The sequence below is a fragment of the Myxocyprinus asiaticus genome, chromosome 36 (genome assembly GCF_019703515.2).
Source record: "Myxocyprinus asiaticus isolate MX2 ecotype Aquarium Trade chromosome 36, UBuf_Myxa_2, whole genome shotgun sequence".
Classification (NCBI taxonomy): domain Eukaryota; kingdom Metazoa; phylum Chordata; class Actinopteri; order Cypriniformes; family Catostomidae; genus Myxocyprinus; species Myxocyprinus asiaticus.
The window spans coordinates 11668160-11688968 of NC_059379.1; the positions used below are offsets into that span (position 1 = coordinate 11668160).

Consider the following 20809-nt stretch of genomic DNA (forward strand, 5'->3'; position numbering starts at 1 on the left):
TACAAGGGTATGATGCTATAAATGTAGTTTATGAGGACATTTCTAGTGTCCTCATAATTCAAATCACTTAAAAAAACATGCTAAACAATGTTTTTTTGAAAATGTAAAAATGCAGAAAGTTTTTTGTGAGGGTTAGGTTTAGGGGTAGGGTTAGGGGATAAGATCTATAGTTCGTACAGTATAAAAATCATTATGTCTATGGAGAGTCCTCATAGAGGATAGCCGCACCAACGTGTGTGTGTGAGTGAGTGAGTGAGTGAGACAGAGCTCTGGCTGAAGAGAGCAAGACCTCAAGCACAAAATTCGGTAGGTGTGTGACACCCTCGGCCAAAATGTGTGTTCTGAACCGGCTAATGAGATGCTGGTGTTCTGACAATCTGAGCTACTTTCTCAGAATGTGCTACCAGCAGTAAAAACAGTGATGTGTAAAGCTAAAACATGGATAGCACAAGTAGGGAGGCATGGGAGAACCTGTCTGTATGTACTACAACAGCATTAAAAGTGTTAAAAACCTAGGTGGCACATCTTGTCAGGCAGATAATACCTATCAGGATGTGCTACCAGCTTAACTGTCATGTAGTGTGATATGGTGTGAGGCTATACTAAGCCCTAACCCTACCCCAAACCCTAACCCTAAAACTATGCGATTATAGCATTGGTAGCTCATCCTGATTGGTAGCATATATTTTCAGGACACCAGCTTTAATATACTGCAATAAGAATAATTTTAGACCTATTTGTTGACTGTGCTGCCTGGTACGACATCGCAGAAATAGAAACCATTCCAAAAATAGGAAGTCCTGTCGCACGGTCGTGTGTCACGGCAGGTTAGGACAAAAAATCTGATTAACATATAAAAGATACCTTTTATTGTGTCGCAGTGTAGCGTCTGCTTAGGACACGGTGTCATGAATATCAGATTTATATTTCAGACGTATATACTGTATTTTACAATGCTCTTACATTTTTTGGGGTTTTTTTTGTTTTGTTTTATAACTACGTCATAAAACAATAAAACTGTTCCTGTGCATGTGCATTCACTCAATGTAATTTCCTAGCGCTTGGCCTTCTGAAGCAAGAGAATGGCCGAGCAAAAACATAAACTCAGGCAGCATAGGTTGGCATTAATGACTGATTTACTGCTGCTGATATTCAACTTATATATTCACTTCAAAAACAAAGCTCTTCAATTGGATGCCCCTCAACCCCGGGAAAAAACAAAAAACCAACGGATCTGCACGAATTCATGTTATTTATTTTATTAATTTTCTCTTTCTTCAAAACAGTGTATTAAGAGAAAAGATAAGCAATTTCCAAACAGCTAATGTTAGTGTCCTCTCCACCTTGTCGGCAATGCCATTCTCCAGTGCAGTGATTAGTTATAAACAAATTAATTATCAAACAATCTTTGGTTGTCTTAAATGACTGATTATTGTACCATGACAATAAAAATAAAGTGTATTGTATAAATAGTCCATACCTTGCTTTTGAAGCATCTGTCTCTATATATAGCCTAGTCACGTTGCACAACAAACTCCACGGGGAGTCAGTGATTGTTTTTATTTAACTAGTGATGGGTTGTTCGTGAACAATTATTTCATTTTGAACAAATCTTTTATATGACTCGAAAGAACGAGTATTCTCAGAGAGTGATTTGTTCATTTTGTCGTGGCTGCGCATTCGCAAAATCCGTGCTGGTGTTTTGTTAATTTTACGCAGGACAGCCGCATAGGCTCTGTACAGGAAACAAAATTGATAGTTCACCTCTCGAGTCGGTCGTCGGAGTCTTTCATTCATTTGACACGTGACAGTCGCGTAGGATCTCTACAGGAAATAGAATGTATTATTTCACCTCACGAGTCTGTCTTCGGATCTGAGTCTTTCGTTCATTTTTCACGTAACAGCTGCATAGACTTCTGAAAACAGAAATTAGTTCATACTACCAACCTCCCTTAAATACAATTGGTTAGTTTGATTGTATTTCTGCCTTTACAGTTTCACGAAACATTTCTGGTCTCAAATTTTAGTTTCTTTATTACTTGCAATAAATTTGTGAATGTTTCTGTCATGATGGTTCTTTTCCATAACATTGAATCTGGTAATAAAGTGTTTGTTGAAGCTTTAAACTTTCTGAATGATAAGAAAAATAAAATTTATAAAGCAAGATGCCTTAAATTCAAGCCCAGTCCCAAACGTTACAACTTTTATATGTTCTTCATAAAACATCATAGACTGTAAAATCTATTAGAAAACCCCATGTTTTTGACTTGACTACTGAACTGATTTTGAATAAACTGTAATGTATTTTTCCTTCATGATGCACCTCTTGTTGTATTATTTATGTCCTTATTGTGAACTGTAGACCCAAATCAAGTATGCCTTAAAGAATTTCCCTTTGAATTTACTGATAGTCATCTAAGACCATTTTACTTTAATTTTACACTTGGAAGAAAATGTCTTGTAAACACTTCTTGCATTAAATACATGAAAGTAGCTCATCATGACAATTCTTTATTGTCACACTACATGTATTTATCATGAAACAAACAACTGCAACACAATGAACTGTGAGCTGTTAAGAGAAAAATTTACATTGTTTGTCTTCTATGCGGAGCCTAGTAGCAGTCACATGACAAATGAACGAAAGACCAAAGATTATTTAGCAGAGATGGGCCACTTCTATTTAAATGAATGGGAGAAATTGGAATGCCCAACCAAGAAGCTCAAGCACCCAATGGTCAATGGATGTAGAAAGGAAGTCCAGCCTTACAGGTAAAAGAGCCAATCACCTTTTAAATATGGGCATCGCCTGTCAGTCATCTCCAAAACACGCATGAGCTATACAAGACAGGAAAATTGGGTTTTTTCTCATAATATGAGGCCAAGAAGCACAATTTATGACACCAGTGTTGTCAGATTTTACTGCTGATTTGAAACATGTTATTTGATCGTAATCTTGACCAACCGTTTTTGAGATTTCTGTGTTCCCCCATTCAAGTAGATAGGAGCTGCACTAGCATGACTTGAAATAGTCTCCCGGGAGCATTAGAAAGATGGCCGACAGTGGACTGACTTGCTAGAAAGACTTTGGAAAGACCCATTCGGAAGGTGAACTAATCAGTTTTGTTTCCTGTACAAAGCCTATGCATTTATTATGTGAAAAATGAATGAAAGACTCAGATCCGAAGACCAAGTCGGGAGGTGAACTAATCAATTCTGTTTCCTGTAGACCCTATGCACCTGTCACGTGACTAATGAACGAAATGACTTGAATAAAGATTCGTTCATTCTGCTGAATGGGATTCAAAGATCCAAGTCAGTAAAATGATCTGATATTCCCATCATTATATTTAACCTCTAAAGCAGGGGTACTCAATTAAAGTTCCAAGAGGTCCGGTCTCTACATTTCCTTCCCAGCAAATGTCCGGATAATAGTACATAGCTTACACGGTGTCATATGGCTATGAAATTATATAAAATAGTTTTGAATAGTTTTTATAACTTGCCACGTTGGCAGCAATAGTACTTTTTAAAAATAAATAAGTAAATAAAAAATTCTAAACAGTCAAAATAGTCTCTTCAAAACTGCGCAGTAATGAGGACATTGGGGGCCCAGAGACAGCCAAAATAGTGGGGTCTGAGAGATCTTCTCTACCAAATGATTAAAATATTTCATCAAGACTTCATCAGTCGAGGGCACTTGGATATGAATATTTGTAACAATTATGAAGGTAATGAGGAAGCTGGGACCAGCTTGACAAACACATAGACATTTAATGACACTTTTCAGTGTATAAAGAAACAAAAACACGCACTGCTTTTCAGCCAGCTACATCAAATCATAAAACACACACACAAGAACAAGCTTTCTCCCATCTGCCGCTGTCACTTCTCCTTAAATACTCCCTCCTCCCCTCGCTGGAACGCGCAGGTGGAAGTCATTCGCCACTTATCTTCCCAGCCTCACTCTGCCCAGATGCCGCTCGACTCTGCCCTGCTCACCACAATATTAAAAGATAAGATCAACAGTTTGTTTTGAAGCTAAATGACAGCAATCCAGATTTTGTGTTTAAATATTTTTACATTCATAATATATATGTATGGGACATAGGAGGCCTTTTGATGGATAAAATAAGGGGGATTCAGGGGTGTGTCCTGAGAGAAAATGTATAAATATATAAAAAGTCTGAATGGACCATTATTATAGTTTCCTTAAATTGAGAATCTACTAAGTTACAAACAAACTATTTACATAACAACAGTGAAGCATTAAAATACTGTTTGTTTATTTAAATATAAATAGGCTTTCCTTGCCACCCATGCCATGATGACATCTGTGATTAATTTTCACAAAATTAGAACAGTTATTATGAATTATTATTAGTTTATTATGAAAGGCTCCTAACATGCTGATTAAGCAAAATTTAGACAGAAAAACATTATAGTCTAAAGGCGGCATGTTAACTTGTCCTGACACAAACCAGGCTTAGATGAACTGAATCACACTTCAGACAGATGAAGATAGTTTAACTTTGCTTCATTTTTGTTTTCTGCAGTGTTTAAGTGAAAGACACCAGTATCTGTAGTGGTGTCTCTACGACTGTTTTTAAAAATAACATGCCTGCAACTTCGTACAGTGAATCTGTCACGATCACGCCAGGCTCTCCCTCACTCACTCAGCCTTCACACTCACCGGAATACTAATCATGCACATCTGATACACATCAACCCTCATCACCAGCACTATAAGAAGAGCACACACACCCTCAGTCATTGTCTGGCCTTGTCTGATGCTACTGACTACTACCTCGATGTCTACCTGCTACATACTTCTATTGTATCCCACCAGCGTTGTTACCTCGACAGTCATTCCTGTCGTCATCCAGTCTTCCTTTGTCTCTTTGTCTTCTCCCTTGTGTTTGTGTGTGTGCTCTGGTAACCTGTAAGACAGACCCACAGTTACTATCTGACCATCCTGTATTTCAAGTACCTCTCCATTGATCATCCTACCTGTTTAAATACTGTGTTCCAGCCGATTCACTAATAAACTTACCAGTATTATCTGATCCATCTCTCTATCATCATTGTGTCTAAGCCGTTACATGACAGAATCAGGCTTTATGCAGCGCCTCTATAGTGGGGAGAGAGGCAACGCGTGGAGAGCAGGAATAAAATCGCATTCAGTGATAGGGAATAAGCGCGTAGTGCTGGACACACTCCGCTCCGCTCGTGTATAAACGTATGCTGACACAATCACTTAGCCAGGTGTTATATAACTAGTACAAAGGTTTAGATCTCGGTCCGGATCCAGACCGGAGTCTGCCTATTGAGTACCCCTGCTCTAGAGGGCATAGTTATGCCGTTGAACCAAGCAGTTCAGACTGAAGAACCATCCAGCACAGGCCACGGAGAAATTAAACCAAATATAACTATTGGAAACTATCGGAGTTAATTTTTTCCGATAGTCGATAGTTTAAAAATGCAACTATCGGCCCCGATTAATCGGTAAATCCGATACATCGGTCGACCTCTAATACACACCTGGGATATCATGAGGGTGAGTAAATAATGAGAGAATTTGCATTTTTGGGTGAACTATCCTGTTAACATTTTTTATACAATGCATATTTTCAGAAAATCAGAAATATTGGCAATACATTTTCAAATGCTATCCATATTATCAGCCTAAAAGTAGTATACTGACATGAGATCAAAGATCTACAGAAGCTTTGAAGTTTTAGATTAAGTTGTTGGAATCATGATTCTCATGATGTTAACAGAACACTCTCTCAGACTAACAAATAACGTCGGCAAAGTCAGGTAGTTGCCACTGTTTTTCAGCTTCTCACTACGAGATGCTCGCAGAATCCTTTTGAGAACTGCTTGATTACTTCACCAGTAGAAGTGAGGCCTCCTTGCCCTCAAAATGGTTTAAGCCTAGAGTTATGCAACTGAAATTTTAGGTGCAAAACAGCTTGTCTCTTAACTTGTCAGACAGATGACATGACCTACTTTAATAGTGGAAGGAAAAGTGGAACCACAATTAATTGGTTTTAGAATAAGCTGATACTGAGCTTTAATTGGGCAGTCTTTTGGCACAGACCTGGCACAGTCATAGCATATGTCCCCCCGATAAACACAGGAATCCCTGACGTACACAGAAAAGCATGCAACTTGGACAGGAGGAGGAGAAGGGGGCTATCGTTAACGCAGTGAGCTCTTCATATTTGTGTCCTTTCCAGATCATAAAGTGAACCCATGGGTGTAGACTAATGGCTGCAAACCCAGCAGAGAGAACATGTGAATGTGTATGTTTCCCTTTTTCTAGTTATTTTTTGTCTCTGCATCCTATATCCCTGCTCATATTTTTCATGGTGAGCAAGTGCCTTAAAATACTGTATGCAGCTGTTACAAGTTGTATTTTTTTTTTCCATTTCTCTTTATCTCTGCTCCCTCTTTTCATCCTTTAACTTGAGTGACATGTCAACATGACATCAAATTTGACCAAATTTACTTAGTTCACCATTAAAATTACATAATTTACTCACCCTCATGTTGTTCCAAACCCATATGACTTGCTTGCGTCCATGGAACACAAAAGGCAGAATGTTAGAGATTGACAATCTCAGTCACCATTTACTTTCATTGTTTCTTTCATTTACTTTCATTGAATGGAAAAATGTAATGAAAATGAATGGTGACTGGGGATAACATTCTGCCTAACATCTCCTCTTGTGTTTCATGCAAGAAAGAAAGTCATACAAGTTTGGAACAACATGAGGAATTTTCATTTTTGGGTAAATTACCCCTCTTGAAATCATGAAATTAAAATTAGCCATTTACATTCTTAAAATAGGTTCCGGTCTTATTGTGAACAGTTCATAAAGTTTGACTTTGTAATCAAAATGTAATACACTGCCTGGCCAGAAAAAAAAAGTTGCTGTTTGGATTTAAGGCAGTGTTATAATCTGGGGTTGCTTCAATTGGTCAGGTCTAGGCTCAGCAATGTTATGCAGCAATAAAATAAAGTCAGCTGACTACCTAAATGTTCTGAATGACCAGGTTATCCCATCAATGGATTTTTTCTTCCCTGATGGCACAGGCATATTCCAGGATGACAATGCCAAGATTCATCGGGCTCACATTGTGAAAGAGTGGTTCAGGGAGCATGAGGAATAATTTTTATACATGAATTGGCCACCACAGGGTCCTGACCTTAACCCCATTGAAAGTGTTTGGGATGTGCTGGAGAAGACTTTACGGAGTGGTTCGACTCGTCAATACAAGATCTTGGCCAAAAATGAATGGAAATTAATAACTCTGGATGGAATTAAATGTTGTGACGTTGCATAAGGTTGACAAAATCAAAGCTAAAGGCTGTCCAACAAAATATTAAGTATACAATTGATTTTTTTGTGTGTTTTTTTTTGTTTTTGTTTTTTTGGCCAGGCAGTGTAGCTTGCTCTTTCTTTGAAATGACTTTCTTTTTCGACTGTCATTATTTGGGCTGCACAGTCTATTGGATAATCTGAACCTAGCTAAAAAGATTTTTAGGCATTGTTTTAGCAAACTCTGGTATGGAACGTACATTTTTTACCATCCTATCAATTTAGGATGGACAAAATCAAGTCCCGCCTTATCCTTTTTTATTATTGAATATCCTGTTTCACTCTGACATATGTCAAGTTACACAAGTAAATGGACTGGGATCTTGGTTTCACATTGACTTTAATCTTAATTAACCCTGAGAGTTTAAGTAGCATGTCTAATTCAGCTTGTAAAATCCAGTTTGTCCCATAAAGTGTGCTCCATTTGTATCTCTTTTTCACTGCAGCGTCTGCCTAAGTAGTTTTGCAGAAATGTTCCTGAGCATGCCTCGATTAAAACAAGCTGTCCTAACAAAATACAAAGGTGATCCAAACAACTGGCAAAGCAAATCGATGCTACAGAAAGATTGTCTGTTTATGAAAGAACAGGGTGGGGCTAAGAATTAGTAGCCCAGCTAATATGTTAATACTCCAGACCTATTTGAACTGACCTTAGGTCAGTTTTCTGAATATAGTTTCTCTGACTCAAGCTGAAGAGACCTTATTGCTTTGTAATTGGAATCCTGGTTTACAAGACAGCTGGTGCTGAAGGACTACTGTACTTGAGAAGCTGTTTTGATTCATTTTCATCTGCAGCTGATTAACACTGTGCACATGACATTTTTTCTGCTTCTTTATAGAGGTTTTAGTTTTTTCTGGGAGCAGTTGATGAGACAGCCCTCAGACACACTTAAGCTCACTTTCGGTGAATAGCAGAAGGAATTAATTTTAGTGTAAGCGATAGCTCATTGGTTCTCAACTGGTGTGTTGTAACCCAAAAAAGGGTTGCAGGACAGCAGGGAAAAACAACAGTAAATGTGAATAATAAAATGCAACTTATTATACAATCATGTCTAAATATATTTGGGCAGTCGAGTTGCACCTGATCTTTTCCATACATTGACAATGCATAGTAATAGCTGTCAAGTGCAGTTGCAATTGTGCTTAGTTTATAAAAATAAGATATGTTTGGTCCAGATTTGAAGTCGTGTCCCCTTTGAACTTGGGTCCCTTATTATGCTAAATTACTAGTCTGTCCCATCTTACACTTTTATAACAAACTACTGGCAAACTACCCCTGGTTTGGACAGCAAAATATAGTATAGGCTAATCACCATTTAAAAAGGAGAAATTGTTTTTCACGTTTTGTTGTTGATGATGACACAAATTAATTAGACACTTGGTCGAAGCTAATCAAATTAGACAGATGCCAACATGGACAAGTTGCATGACATACACTTACCCTTGAAACCTGTGCACGAAACTATGCAAAGTGAATGAAAATACAAAACAGACTACATTAAGTGTGAAATTCGTTTGGTAATGTTTTCACCACTTGTTTGTAAAATCTAATTTATTATATAATATAATATAAAAAAAATTATATGTAAAATCTAGGTCCTGAACCACTGCATTAGCTGATGCATAAATAAAGGGCAATAAACTTCATCACTGGTGCTCAGTTGGGTCATTTTGTGCAATGTGCATCTGACACTGACATGCAATACTCCAAAATCTTAAAATATCTCTTCTCCTTTCTTGCTCTTGCCAGAGGCTCTGCCAACTTAAATTAATGTTGCATATTGACACTGCTTCTCATTTTAGGTCACCAAATGGTTATGCACACAGCTCACATGGAAAGGACTGGTTATTTTTGGGTGAATAAGTTGCTAAAAACTATGACTTCCAGTATATTTCTGGACAACTTCGCAAACAGTTTGTTAAGCAACGAGATGATCCACCCGTTTACTCAGACAAGTTTAGCCTTGAGGAAAACATCAGCCTGTAATTGTTTCTTCTTTTGTTTATGGTGACCCTGCACTCTGACCCCAGCTTAGCTGGGATATGTGAAAAAAAGAATTTCACAATATATGTGCAAAATGTATAATGTGTGATAAATAAATACAATTATAAATTATAATTATAATTATACTTGGCAAAAGCAGACAAGATCAACAGGTAAACAACACATTTAAAATGCATTTTAATTTTGTAGTGGTAGCTCATTGAGCAACAGACATCTCACATGGCTTTATTAATGTTTGATATGTAATATACAGTACATATCAGAAGAGCTTATCACAGACCATGAAGCTTAAAATCATTGTTTTCAAATTTGCTCCACTAGTTTAAGCAGCAATGGCTGTATACAGCATGATATACAATTTATATTAAAGCACTTTTAAACATCAATAAAGCCATGTGAGATGTCTGTTTACTCTTCTGTCACAGCAGAGCTGTATGTGTGAGAAGTATGAGGTTGTGGAGGGTTACAGGGCATTGAAGTTTAGCATTAAAGTGGTATTATCCCATTGCAGCATCCATTCAGACACATAAAGGGATAGGCAAAAATGTCAATTTTGTTATTGTTTTCTCATCCTCCTGTTCCAAACTGTATGTCTTTCTTCCATGGTACACAAAAGGAGAAGTTTTGAAGACTGTTGTCCATATTATTTTCCATGCAAACACAGTGGATTGGGACTGACGCCTTCAAGCTTTAAAAAAAGACGCAAAAGCACCGTAAAAATAGTATATATGACTGGCGCGTTGTGTTCCAAGACATACAACAACGTAGTGTCAGAAATAGACTGAAATGTAAGCTTTCCTAGCTTTCCTTGGCAAGTTAATGAGAGAAGTAGCGATGTCGATTTATAAACAAATAATTCCTCTGAATTCTTTTCAATGAATCAGTTGATCTAGTTTAAACAACTGGTCTGAATAATTTGTTCACATTCCAGACTAATCCAGTTCTTGCGTTCAACTCAACGACTCAATGATCCAGTTGCAGCTGTTAACAGCTCAATGAAAGGAAAGATTATCAGTGAATAACAACTTAAATGGATAGTTCCCCCCCAAAATGAAAATTCTCTCATTTACTCACCTTCATGCAATCTCAGTTGTGTATGACTTTCTTTCTTCTGCTGTACAGAAACAAAGATTTAGAAGAAAATTTCTGCTCTGTAGGTTTATACAATTCAAGTGAATTGGTGCTAAAATATTGAAGCTCCAAAAAGCACATAATGTCAGCATAAAAGTAATCCATAAGACTCCAGTGGTAAAATCCATATCTTCTAAAGCAAAATGGTAGGTGTGGATGAGAAACTGTTCAATATTAAGTCCTTATTACTATCACTCTCCACTTTTACTTTTACATTCTTCTTCATTTGTTTTTGGTGATTAGCATTCTTCATGTATATCGCCACCTCATGGGTAGGGAGGAAAATGTATGGTAAAAACAGACTTAAATATTGAACAGTTTCTCACCCACACCTATAATATCACTTCAGAAGCATATATTTAAACACTGGAGTCTTATGGATCACACATTTATGCTGTGTTTATGTGCATTTTGGAGCTTTGGCACCCATTCACTTGCATTGTATGGACCTACAGAGCTGAAATTCTTCTAAAAATATTTATTTGTGTTCTACAGTAGAAAGAAAGTTATACACATCTGGGATGACATGAAGGTGAGTAAATGATGAGAGAATTTTCATTTTTGGGTGAACTATTCCTTTACGTTTCTATCTGTTTCTCACTCAAAGCTATCGTATGACTTCAGAAGACTCGGAACATAGTGTACGAGTTGTATGGACTACTTTTATGATACTTTATGGTGCTTCTGAATCCTTTTTAAGCGTATTAATTGCATGGAAAACAGTCTTGCAGTCTCTGCAAAAGAAAGCAAGTCATACAGGTTTGGAACAACATGAGGGTGAGTAAATAATGACAGAATTTTAATTTTGGGTGAACTATCCCTTCACGTTCCATGCTATATTTCCGTCCAATACTTTAATGAAAAAATAACAGCCATTTAAAAATGATGATGAAGGAAAATACTGGTGAATATAAAAGGCAAGAGAATGAGTGAGTCAGCAGAAGGTTGTCATGTGTCAGCTTTTCTAGCAGAGGCGTCTTTGCCACATGTTGGCTGACCTGACAAAGAGAGCTTAAGAAAACCTGGACAGCTGCAAATGCTCCACTTGCAGGAAATGGGATTGGGTTGGGGGCTTGACTCTCTTTATATGAGAGAGACCTTTTGCTGGTGTTTAGACAAGACCTTAGTTGAGAGGTGGCACAGAGCAGTGGTTCCCAAACTTTTTCCCCCACGGCACCCCAACCACTAAAATATAAATAAATACATTTCTTTTTGAAAACATTGAAAACATTATTAATAATTAATCTTAATCTTAATATTAACAAAATTTAATAGAAACAATGTACCCTTCAACTGTTTCTTAGATAAACATTGCTTCAAGCTTTTTAAAGTAAATATTCAAGAACCAGTAATAAAATAGAGAAACAGATGTATCCAATAGATGGCATATATACAGTTTATATACATATGCCATTTAGTGTATGAATTTTTGTAGTATAGTCTCAAATGGATGGTCTCTACGGAAGATTTTATAATTTTTCAATTAATTGAAATTATGTTTCAAACGCATGTGATGTGTTGCCGCTAGCTTGAGCATGTTAGCTAACCTGAGTCCAACACTGCGTCTCAAGTGATGCATATGTTCACACAATGTAGGATGATGGGGAACACTAATGCTTTTTTTACTATATGTTAGAATTTGATGTGTTGCTGCTAGCTTTAGCATGTTAGCCAACCTGAGATCAACACTGTGCCTCAAGTGATACTACCAGTCAAAAGTTTTGAAACACTTGACCGAAATGTTTCTCATGATCTTAAAAATCGTTTGATCTGAAGGCGTATCCTTAAATGTTTGAAATTAGTTTTGTGGACAAAAATATAATTGTGCCACCATATTAATTTATTTCATTATAAATCTAAAATTTAATAATAAAAAAAAAAGTTTTTGAAATTGATGACTTGGACCAAATAATAAAGAAAAGCAGCCAATAAGTGCCCATCATAGATGGGAACTCCTTCAATACTGTTTAAAAAGCATCCCAGGGTGACACCTCAAGAAGTTGGTTGAGAAAATGTCAAGAGTACATGTCTGCAAATTCTAGGCAAAGGGTGACTACTTTGAAGATGCTAAAATATAACACAGTTTTGATTTATTTTGGATTTTGTTTAGTCACAACATAATTCCCATAGTTCCATTTATGTTATTCCATAGTTTTAATGACTTTACTATTATTCTAAAATGTGAAGAAAAAAAAAATTATAATAAAGAATGAGTGTTTCAAAACTTTTGACCAGTAGTGTGTATTCACACAATGTAGAGTGATGGGAACACTAACCCTTTTTTGTTTACTACACAGAACAATTTGTTGTTTTTCTGTTAAGAGAAATTGTTTCATACATGATCTGTTGCCACTAGCTTTCGCACATTAGACAACTTTGTGTCTCAAACAACGTAGGCCTAATTCACACAATGTAGGTTGCAAGTAAAGCATTCAGCTCACGTTTGTAAGGTGCTGTCTTCATCTGTTTCAGTAGTTGTCATGTCCACCCCACCATCTTGTCATTTTATTTCAAGCTAGCATTCACACGTGATACTCCTGCATTATGCGACTCAATCACAGCCAATTGTTAGGGCAAAACTAGCTTTTAGTTTTGATAGGTTCTTTACTTAAAAGCATGTGAAGAATATTGATAGTTCGCCGAAAAATTTATATTCTGTCATCATTTACTCACCCACATCACTTTCTTTCTTTCTTTCTTTCTTTCTTTCTTTCTTTCTTTCTTTCTTTTCTTTCTTTCTTTCCTGGAACATAAAAATGTGCAGTTTCTTAGTCTCAGTCTCCATTCACTTTCTTAGTCTCAGTCTCTATTCTCTTTCATTGCATCTTTTTTTTTTCTCCCATACAATGAAAGTGAATGGTGGCTTTGAAACAACATGAGGGTGAGTATATATATATATATATATATATATTTTTTTTTTATTTCCTTCATTTAATTTCCTTTAACTCATTTTCTCTCTCACAATGTTGATATAAGGTTTTTTTGCAGGTAGTTCATGAAAGTAATCTTTTCATTAATCTCTCTTTCCTGCAGTAATTAGGGCCAAGGTGGTTGGCAAAAAAGAAGTGGATTCTGGGAATGATATTTATGGGAACCCCATCAAGCGGATTCAGTATGAGATTAAGCAGATTAAGGTGAGGGACATAAAGGATAAATGTATGTGTTACCTGTCTTTGTAACATATAGTAAAATGTCATTAATTACTCACCCTCATGTCATTCCAAACCTTTCTTTCTTCCATGGAACACAAGAGCAACAATTTTGATACTGTTCTTTTTTTCCATACAATGAAAGTGAATGGTGACAGAGGCTATCAGTTCATAAGATTCTGCATAACATCCATGGAAGTTATTTTCCATGGAATACAGAAACTCATACGGGTTTGAAATTATATGAGGATGAGTAAATTATGGCAGAATTTTCATTTTTGGGTAAACTATTCCTTTAAATGCAAGTTATGAATTCCTCTTTCAGATGTTCAAAGGCCCGGATCGCCACATCGATGTGGTCTTCACTGCGCCCTCATCTGCCGTGTGTGGGGTGACGAATTTGGACACTAATGGCAAGAAAGAGTACCTCATCTCAGGTAAAAGTAATTTCTCAGCCATGAGGTTGTTTTTTGGTCAAGTAATGTGTCATTTGATATGTTTAACCTCTACAATCTAACCACAATGCCTTCATAGCAAAGCACTTGCCAAATGGCACATTCTCCACTTCAAGGGATATTTCACCCAAATCTGTCATCATTTATTCACCCAAACTCATATGACGTTCTTTTTTCCATGGACCACAAAAGGAAATGTTAGACACAATGTTAGCCTCGGTCACCATTCACTTTCATTGTATGAGAACAAAAAGAAGCAATATTACTGAATGGTGATTGAGGACAACATTCAGCATAACATCTCCTCATACAGGTCATACAGGTTTGGAACAACATGGGGGTAAGTAAATGATGACAGAATTTTCATTTTTAAGTGAACCATCTCTTTTCCGAAAGAACAGAGGTTTACAAACCCTGACTTAGTGATATACAGTATGGTAAATTTACAGCTGGATTTCAATACATGCTTCTCCAGTGAACTTGCTGAGCAAGCAGCTCTGAAGAAAAAAAAAAAAAACAGAATATAAAAGGACGTCAAAAGATGAACACAGACATCTTCTGGTTTCCCCTTCTCAGGCCATTACAGCAGAGCCCAAATTACAGAGTTGACAAGGCAGAGGTCTGTGGAGGGTAGCAATTGCCTTTAAAAGCTGAAGTTTTAGAGAAGGAGGGGAGGGTAAATAATGAGGGAGCTGATCCTGTAGCGCAGAGTAACTGCTGACGTTGTGATTTCAAGGCACACATTTCCTTATGCATTAGAAACTACCTAGGTTTCAGATTGTAACCAAAGCAGACCTTAAGAGTGGGAAAAGTTATGCTTTAGGCAAAAAAGAAAAAATCTTGAGGTTGTTAAGTCATTGTATTTGTATGTTCCCTCCTGTTCTGTGAAGTCCGTGGTTAGCTACTCCTATTCTCCTCCGTCAGGGTTTGCAAGCTTTGCATGTAGTGTTTTTCTCTAAATCCAGGCTTTGAATTTGCAATGACCTCCATAACGTGGTTCAGTCATAATACAACACAATAGTTGACCAACAGAGGTGTACAAATTGTTCCTGAACAAAACAAAGCTTTATAAACATGGCAACTTGTTGTCGTGTTATTGTGAGCTGTATTCATTTTTATCCTTCTTATTTTGTCTAATGGACCTCACTGTTTCCGTGACTATCAGATGTTCACAGACTGTTCAGATTGTTTTGTCTGCACATGGTGTTTCAGGCAAGGCAGAGGCCAATGGCAAGATGCATGTGACTCTCTGTGATCTCATCATGCCTTGGGAATCCATGAGTGCCACCCAGAAGAAGAGCCTCAGTCAGCGCTACCAGATGGGGTGTGACTGCAAGGTACATAATAATCATTACTGTTGGCTGTTCAGTGCACTGGAATTCTTTCATGTCTGCCTCTCTCAATGGATATTAGTCAAGTTAGGGGTTAGGGTTAGGGTTAGGTAACCTAGCCATAAGTGCAGTTCACCCTTCCCTGCAAGGCCCTTTAAGGCAAGTCAGACCACCTAGCTGCCATCTTGACAACATCCCCAGGCAGCTATTTTCTATCTCGGCATGCTGATAAAATTGGTAATCCGCAGTTGTTACCTTAAAGAGCTATTTCTACCTGATCTAACCCATAAAATTATATTTGTTGGTGTAAACTAATGTATTCAGATGATTCAGTGTTGTTGAATAATTATTTTGACTTGAATAAATCCAGTTAATTTTAGATGTTACCACATGAAGCACATATTTAGGTGCAATAGGCATGCAATTACAGGTCCTATTTACTTGAATGGATAAAGACAGAAATCTTAAAAACTGGCAACATGGTCTCTTGACAACTCGTAATAATTCGTACGAGATGGCAGAAAGATAAATTATTGTACGACTTGGCTCTTTACGAAAAGGGACGACTTTTATTCTCACAGAGACCAACCAATCAACAAATATAATTTTAAATCGACACAATACAGGGATCAACTTTTAGCTAGCCTCCTATTTAGCACTTCATTTTAAGAAAGGAAATGTCGGTGAACAAATGTATTTACTGTATGTAAAACTAATGACTGATGTATATCAATAGCCTATAATACGCTTCCCTCCTCCTGTTCTTACCCGATGTTGTCTTTCTTCTGTGGTACACAAAATTCCATTCTCCTAAATCATGGTTAGGTTTAGGGTTTGGGTAAGGGCTTGGAAATAATGGTTAGGTTTAGGTTTGAGTTAGGGGTTAAACTTAAGAAAGATCATTGAAAAACACTGTTTGTTGGTTTGTTTATTTTTCTCTATGGAAGAATAGTCAACTCATCCAATTTCTTATGATTTCATCATCTCGACTTGTCATGAGACCGGGTGGAAACTGCTGGCAAATCTCAATCACCGATCAGCCACAACATTAAAACCGCCTGCCTAATATTGTGTAGGTCTCCCTCGTGCTGCCAAAACAGCACCAACCCGCATCTCAGAATAGCATTCTGAGATGCTATTCTTCTCACCACAATTGTACAGAGATGTTTTCTGAGTTACCGTAGACTTTGACAGTTCGAACCAGTCTGGCCATTCTCTGTTGACTTCTCTCATCAAAAAGGCATTTCTGTCCACAGAACACCCTAGCATCCAATGCCTAGCAACCAGCCAGAACACAAAGAAGGCTTTGTCGGGGCCTGGATAGCTCAGTGGTAAAATACGCTGGCTACCACCCCTGGAGTTCGCTAGTTCGCTAGTTCGAATCCCAGGGCGTGCTGAGTGACTCCAGCCAGGTCTCCTAAGCAACCAAATTGGCCCGGTTGCTAGGGAGGGTAGAGTCACATGGGGTAACCTCCTTGTGGTCGCTATAATGTGGTTCGTTCTCGGTGGGGCGCATGGTAAATTGAGCGTGGTTGCCACGGTGGATGGCGTGAACAAGCCACGTGATAAGATGCGCGGGTTGACTGTCTCAGATGCGGAGGCAACTGGGATTCGTCCTCCACCACCCGGACTGAGGCGAATCACTATGCGACCACGAGGACTTAGAGCGCATTGGGAATTGGGCATTCCAAATTGGGAGAAAAAGGGGAAAAATCCCCCCCAAAAAACAAAAAAACAAGGCTTTGTCAGGCCAACATCAGAGGTTGTCTTGACAAACTTTACTATCTAGTTTGTGTCTAATTTACTTATATTCAACATATGTAGAACAAAATAGTTTGGTTGATAAATACTAGAGTAATCTGTAATATCAGTATCACAACATTAACAGAGGATGTTGTTTTTGCTGCACCCAGATCACACGCTGTGCGACCTTCCCATGTGAGATCAGCGCACCTGAGGAGTGTCTGTGGACAGACTGGGTGACGGAGAAGATCATTCACGGGCGCCAGTCTGACCATTATGCTTGCATCAAGAGAGGAGATGGCTCCTGCGCGTGGTACCGTGGAGTCGCTCCACCCAAGAAAGAGTTTCTGGACGTGGAGGACCCTTAATCTGTCTCTCTCTCCCTCTCCACATCGCCCGCTCTGAGGTTCTTAAAAATATCATAGATAAGGTGTAAGTTAATATTGACAAAAAGACAAAACTACTACTATTAGACTCTACTAAATTGAAATGTTAAGGCTAGATTAGTGTACAGTCTTCATTAGATATCGGAATATGACACTGAATGGAGTGAAGTAACTACCCCATCCAAGGCTGGCACCCCAAAACTCTTCCCAGGTGAGAAACAATCTTTAAACAAGAGCACTTTCCGCCCCAAACAGCGCTTAGATTTCTCTCTGCAAAATGGACCTGAAATGTCTTCTACCATCTCCCACAATTGCAGTCTCTCAGCTTATTTTATATGTTCAGTTTCTGGCATTTTGGTCTAAACCCACATGGGGTGACAGTGAAAGTATTACTTTGGAAGGTAGTGTGTAATTTCCAAAGCCATGCCAATTGGTCCACTGATAAATGGTGAGGCAGGACTTCCCAGATAGTTCAAAGATGTGCAGGGACCACGAAAGAACTTTTGAAAGACAGTGGGGTTTGGAAAACTGAAAATTAAAGACCAAAGTCAATGTCACTAGACATGAATTTGTGAGGAAAACGAAATCTCCTAGTGCTGCTGACCAAATTTTAGAATGTTGAACTGTTGTATATTAAGATGTTATTAATTCCACATCCACTGCTTTTCATCACCATTGTGTCCATTCTCTTCATTGTGTATCCTTCGTGTATACAGAAATGAAGGAATAACAGCGTAAACATCTATTATACTGATGACAGTTCTAGTGTTCATAAATAGTTTAGCAATATACATTAAATTCCTTACAAACTTTTATGAATCAAACATCCCTAACTTGTTGCTTGTTTACCTCTCTAAACATTTACTTTGTCTCAAACATACATTGGGTCTCATTCACTATCCGTGTATACACAAGTCTTACTTATTTCAGAGTAATGTAATAATCTTTTTTTTTTTTTTTTTTTTTTGCAATGTAGCACATTTTATTGTGCGTTATAGCTCGATCTGGATTCTGCATTAAATGCTGCCGATCAAATGTAGTGTAGGCCTCTATAAATGTAGTTTGTGTTTCAACTGGTTTTGAGATTGGAACATTTGGCTGTACTAGAAGATCATGCTGTGCTTTAGAGAGCATGAGTTCTTTAGATAGCATAAGATTGCACCTGTACAGGTGAGGTTGAGCAAAAAGCCCTTATATGGAGATGGTTTGGGCGTGTATTATGCTAATAACTAACTGCAGGCATATGCTCCGTCATTTCGAATTATCCAGATTTATCCACATTAAAATATGGGTAAGAAAAAAATTATATGCATCCGGCAGAACTTTTTCTGCACTCATAATTATGAATATATGTACGCAATATAGTGAATGAGACACAATAGGATTACCTGTCCAATTTATGCATTTATTCCTCTGTTAAGAGTTAAGACTATGAGTTCAGTAATGATTCTATTTGAACTTGTTGCACTTTCTAAAAATAAAACCAGGAGAGGACTCTCTCTCATTTTCTGCTTTTTTCTCACATTTAAATGCTTTAATACATTTAAGAATGAAAACATCAATTATCTAAGGTGAGCTCTTTTAAATTGTGTATTGTTATTTTATGTGTTTTAGATTATGCACCCGAAGAGGTACATAAGACTTTAGTTGCCATGGTAATGGGAAACCCTTAGTTTTGCCCTAGAGGAAAACAAGGCTGATTGGATTGGCATGCAAAGACACAGACCTATAGCATGCTCTGATTCTCCTCACAGAATGAGGAAACCAAGGCAGGACTTCCTTCCTCCTGTGATGTCAATAAACTCAGGAGTTTATTGGCAGCTTGAGAGGAAGACACAGAGTTGGGTTGTTGCAGCTGTCCCCTGATTGGGCGTTGCCAAGTCACGTGATTGACTGAGGGTAAGACTTTAGAATACTAGTTGCTAGGCGCTTCGTCAGGGTGAGCCATGTGGCCCAATGTGGTCAGAGTGATGGAGAGAAAGAGAGAAGAAACAGAACCGCTGATGAAGCAACAACAAAAAGTGTTGATAGATTGGGTGCAGTTGGTGCAGATACTGCCATTGTTTTGTAAGGCATCACAATCATGTATAAAATCAACACTGCAATCATTTGTATTGACAAAGGGAGCATTATTATGGGTACTAGTAAAATTCATGCCTTTATATTTTGGCTATCAGTGTTCCAAGCACTAATGTGTATGATGCTTTTTCTTTGCTCAAGTGTGATTTAAATTAAGATTTTTTTTTTTCAATATCCTCTTATTTCTTCATGCCAGAAGCATTGTCATAAACAAGCTTGAAGTCTTTCGTATAGGCTACATAAATCTACAAGGTTAACACATTGAGCTATAACTAATTAAATTGCTTTGTATTAATTGTTATTGAACTTAAATGGCATAAGTTAAATGTTTGTTTTTTTTTCTCCATGTTTCTACTTTTTTTATATATATATGTGTTATTACCTTTGATTTATATGATCGTGTTATTTTTTACCAGTCTTTTGTCTAACTTTTTAATAATTTGCTGAAAAGTGCAGGAATGTGAGAGCTCTTGTGTCTGAACCACATGAGAGAGTTGTGGTAGAAGAACCAGACTATGCATGTCTTTGATTCTTTGTGTAATACCCATGTGGATGTTCACTTGACAGATAAATATACAGTATTACCAAATAAAACATTAAACTACATCAGCTCGTCCATTAGTACTTTTTTCAAGTCTACCAATATTTGTGAAAGCACATTACCATTAACAAGTGAAAAGTGGTTTTCTTTACTTTGTTGATATATTTCCTATTCAATAGGATTTGTGTTCGGAATGAATCAAAGAAGGGAAAGATGCTAAAAGAAAAATATGCTAAAAGTCAATTTTGTCAACTTTTAAGAGTGCACAAGCATATGGCCTCAAAGCTAATAGACGTGGAGTGGAAACTACAATTATTATTATTATTATTATTATTATTATTATTATTATTAAACAAGCACATTATGTGAATTTGTAAAGAAAATAAAAATAAAATTTGAAAATAAAAAATATTTGGATTAATCTAAGGAGAGAAACAGTGCACAGCTGCTGTCAGCTTATATTTGTTAGTCCAATATAATCATTCTGTATCAAGACACCAGGCAAACACATGGCTTCAACATCTGTGATGTCTTAACTGTCTCGCTATATTGCTTAACATGTCTGTCATCTGTTTATTCATTAGTGTATTTAAAATTATTA

At 37.3% G+C, this 20809-nt stretch overlaps 1 protein-coding gene across 1 annotated transcript in view; it reads left to right on the forward strand.

Annotated features, from left to right (window-relative positions):
- Nucleotides 1-20273, forward strand: part of LOC127427453 (metalloproteinase inhibitor 2-like) — a 37440-nt gene extending 17167 nt beyond the window's left edge. The window contains exons 2-5 of the mRNA XM_051675071.1: nt 13558-13658; nt 13999-14110; nt 15341-15465; nt 17373-20273. Of these exons, the coding sequence (XP_051531031.1) occupies nt 13558-13658; nt 13999-14110; nt 15341-15465; nt 17373-17570 (536 nt within the window). The 3' untranslated portion in view covers nt 17571-20273. The remainder of the gene's footprint in view (nt 1-13557; nt 13659-13998; nt 14111-15340; nt 15466-17372) is intronic.
- Nucleotides 20274-20809: the final 536 nt, after the last annotated feature.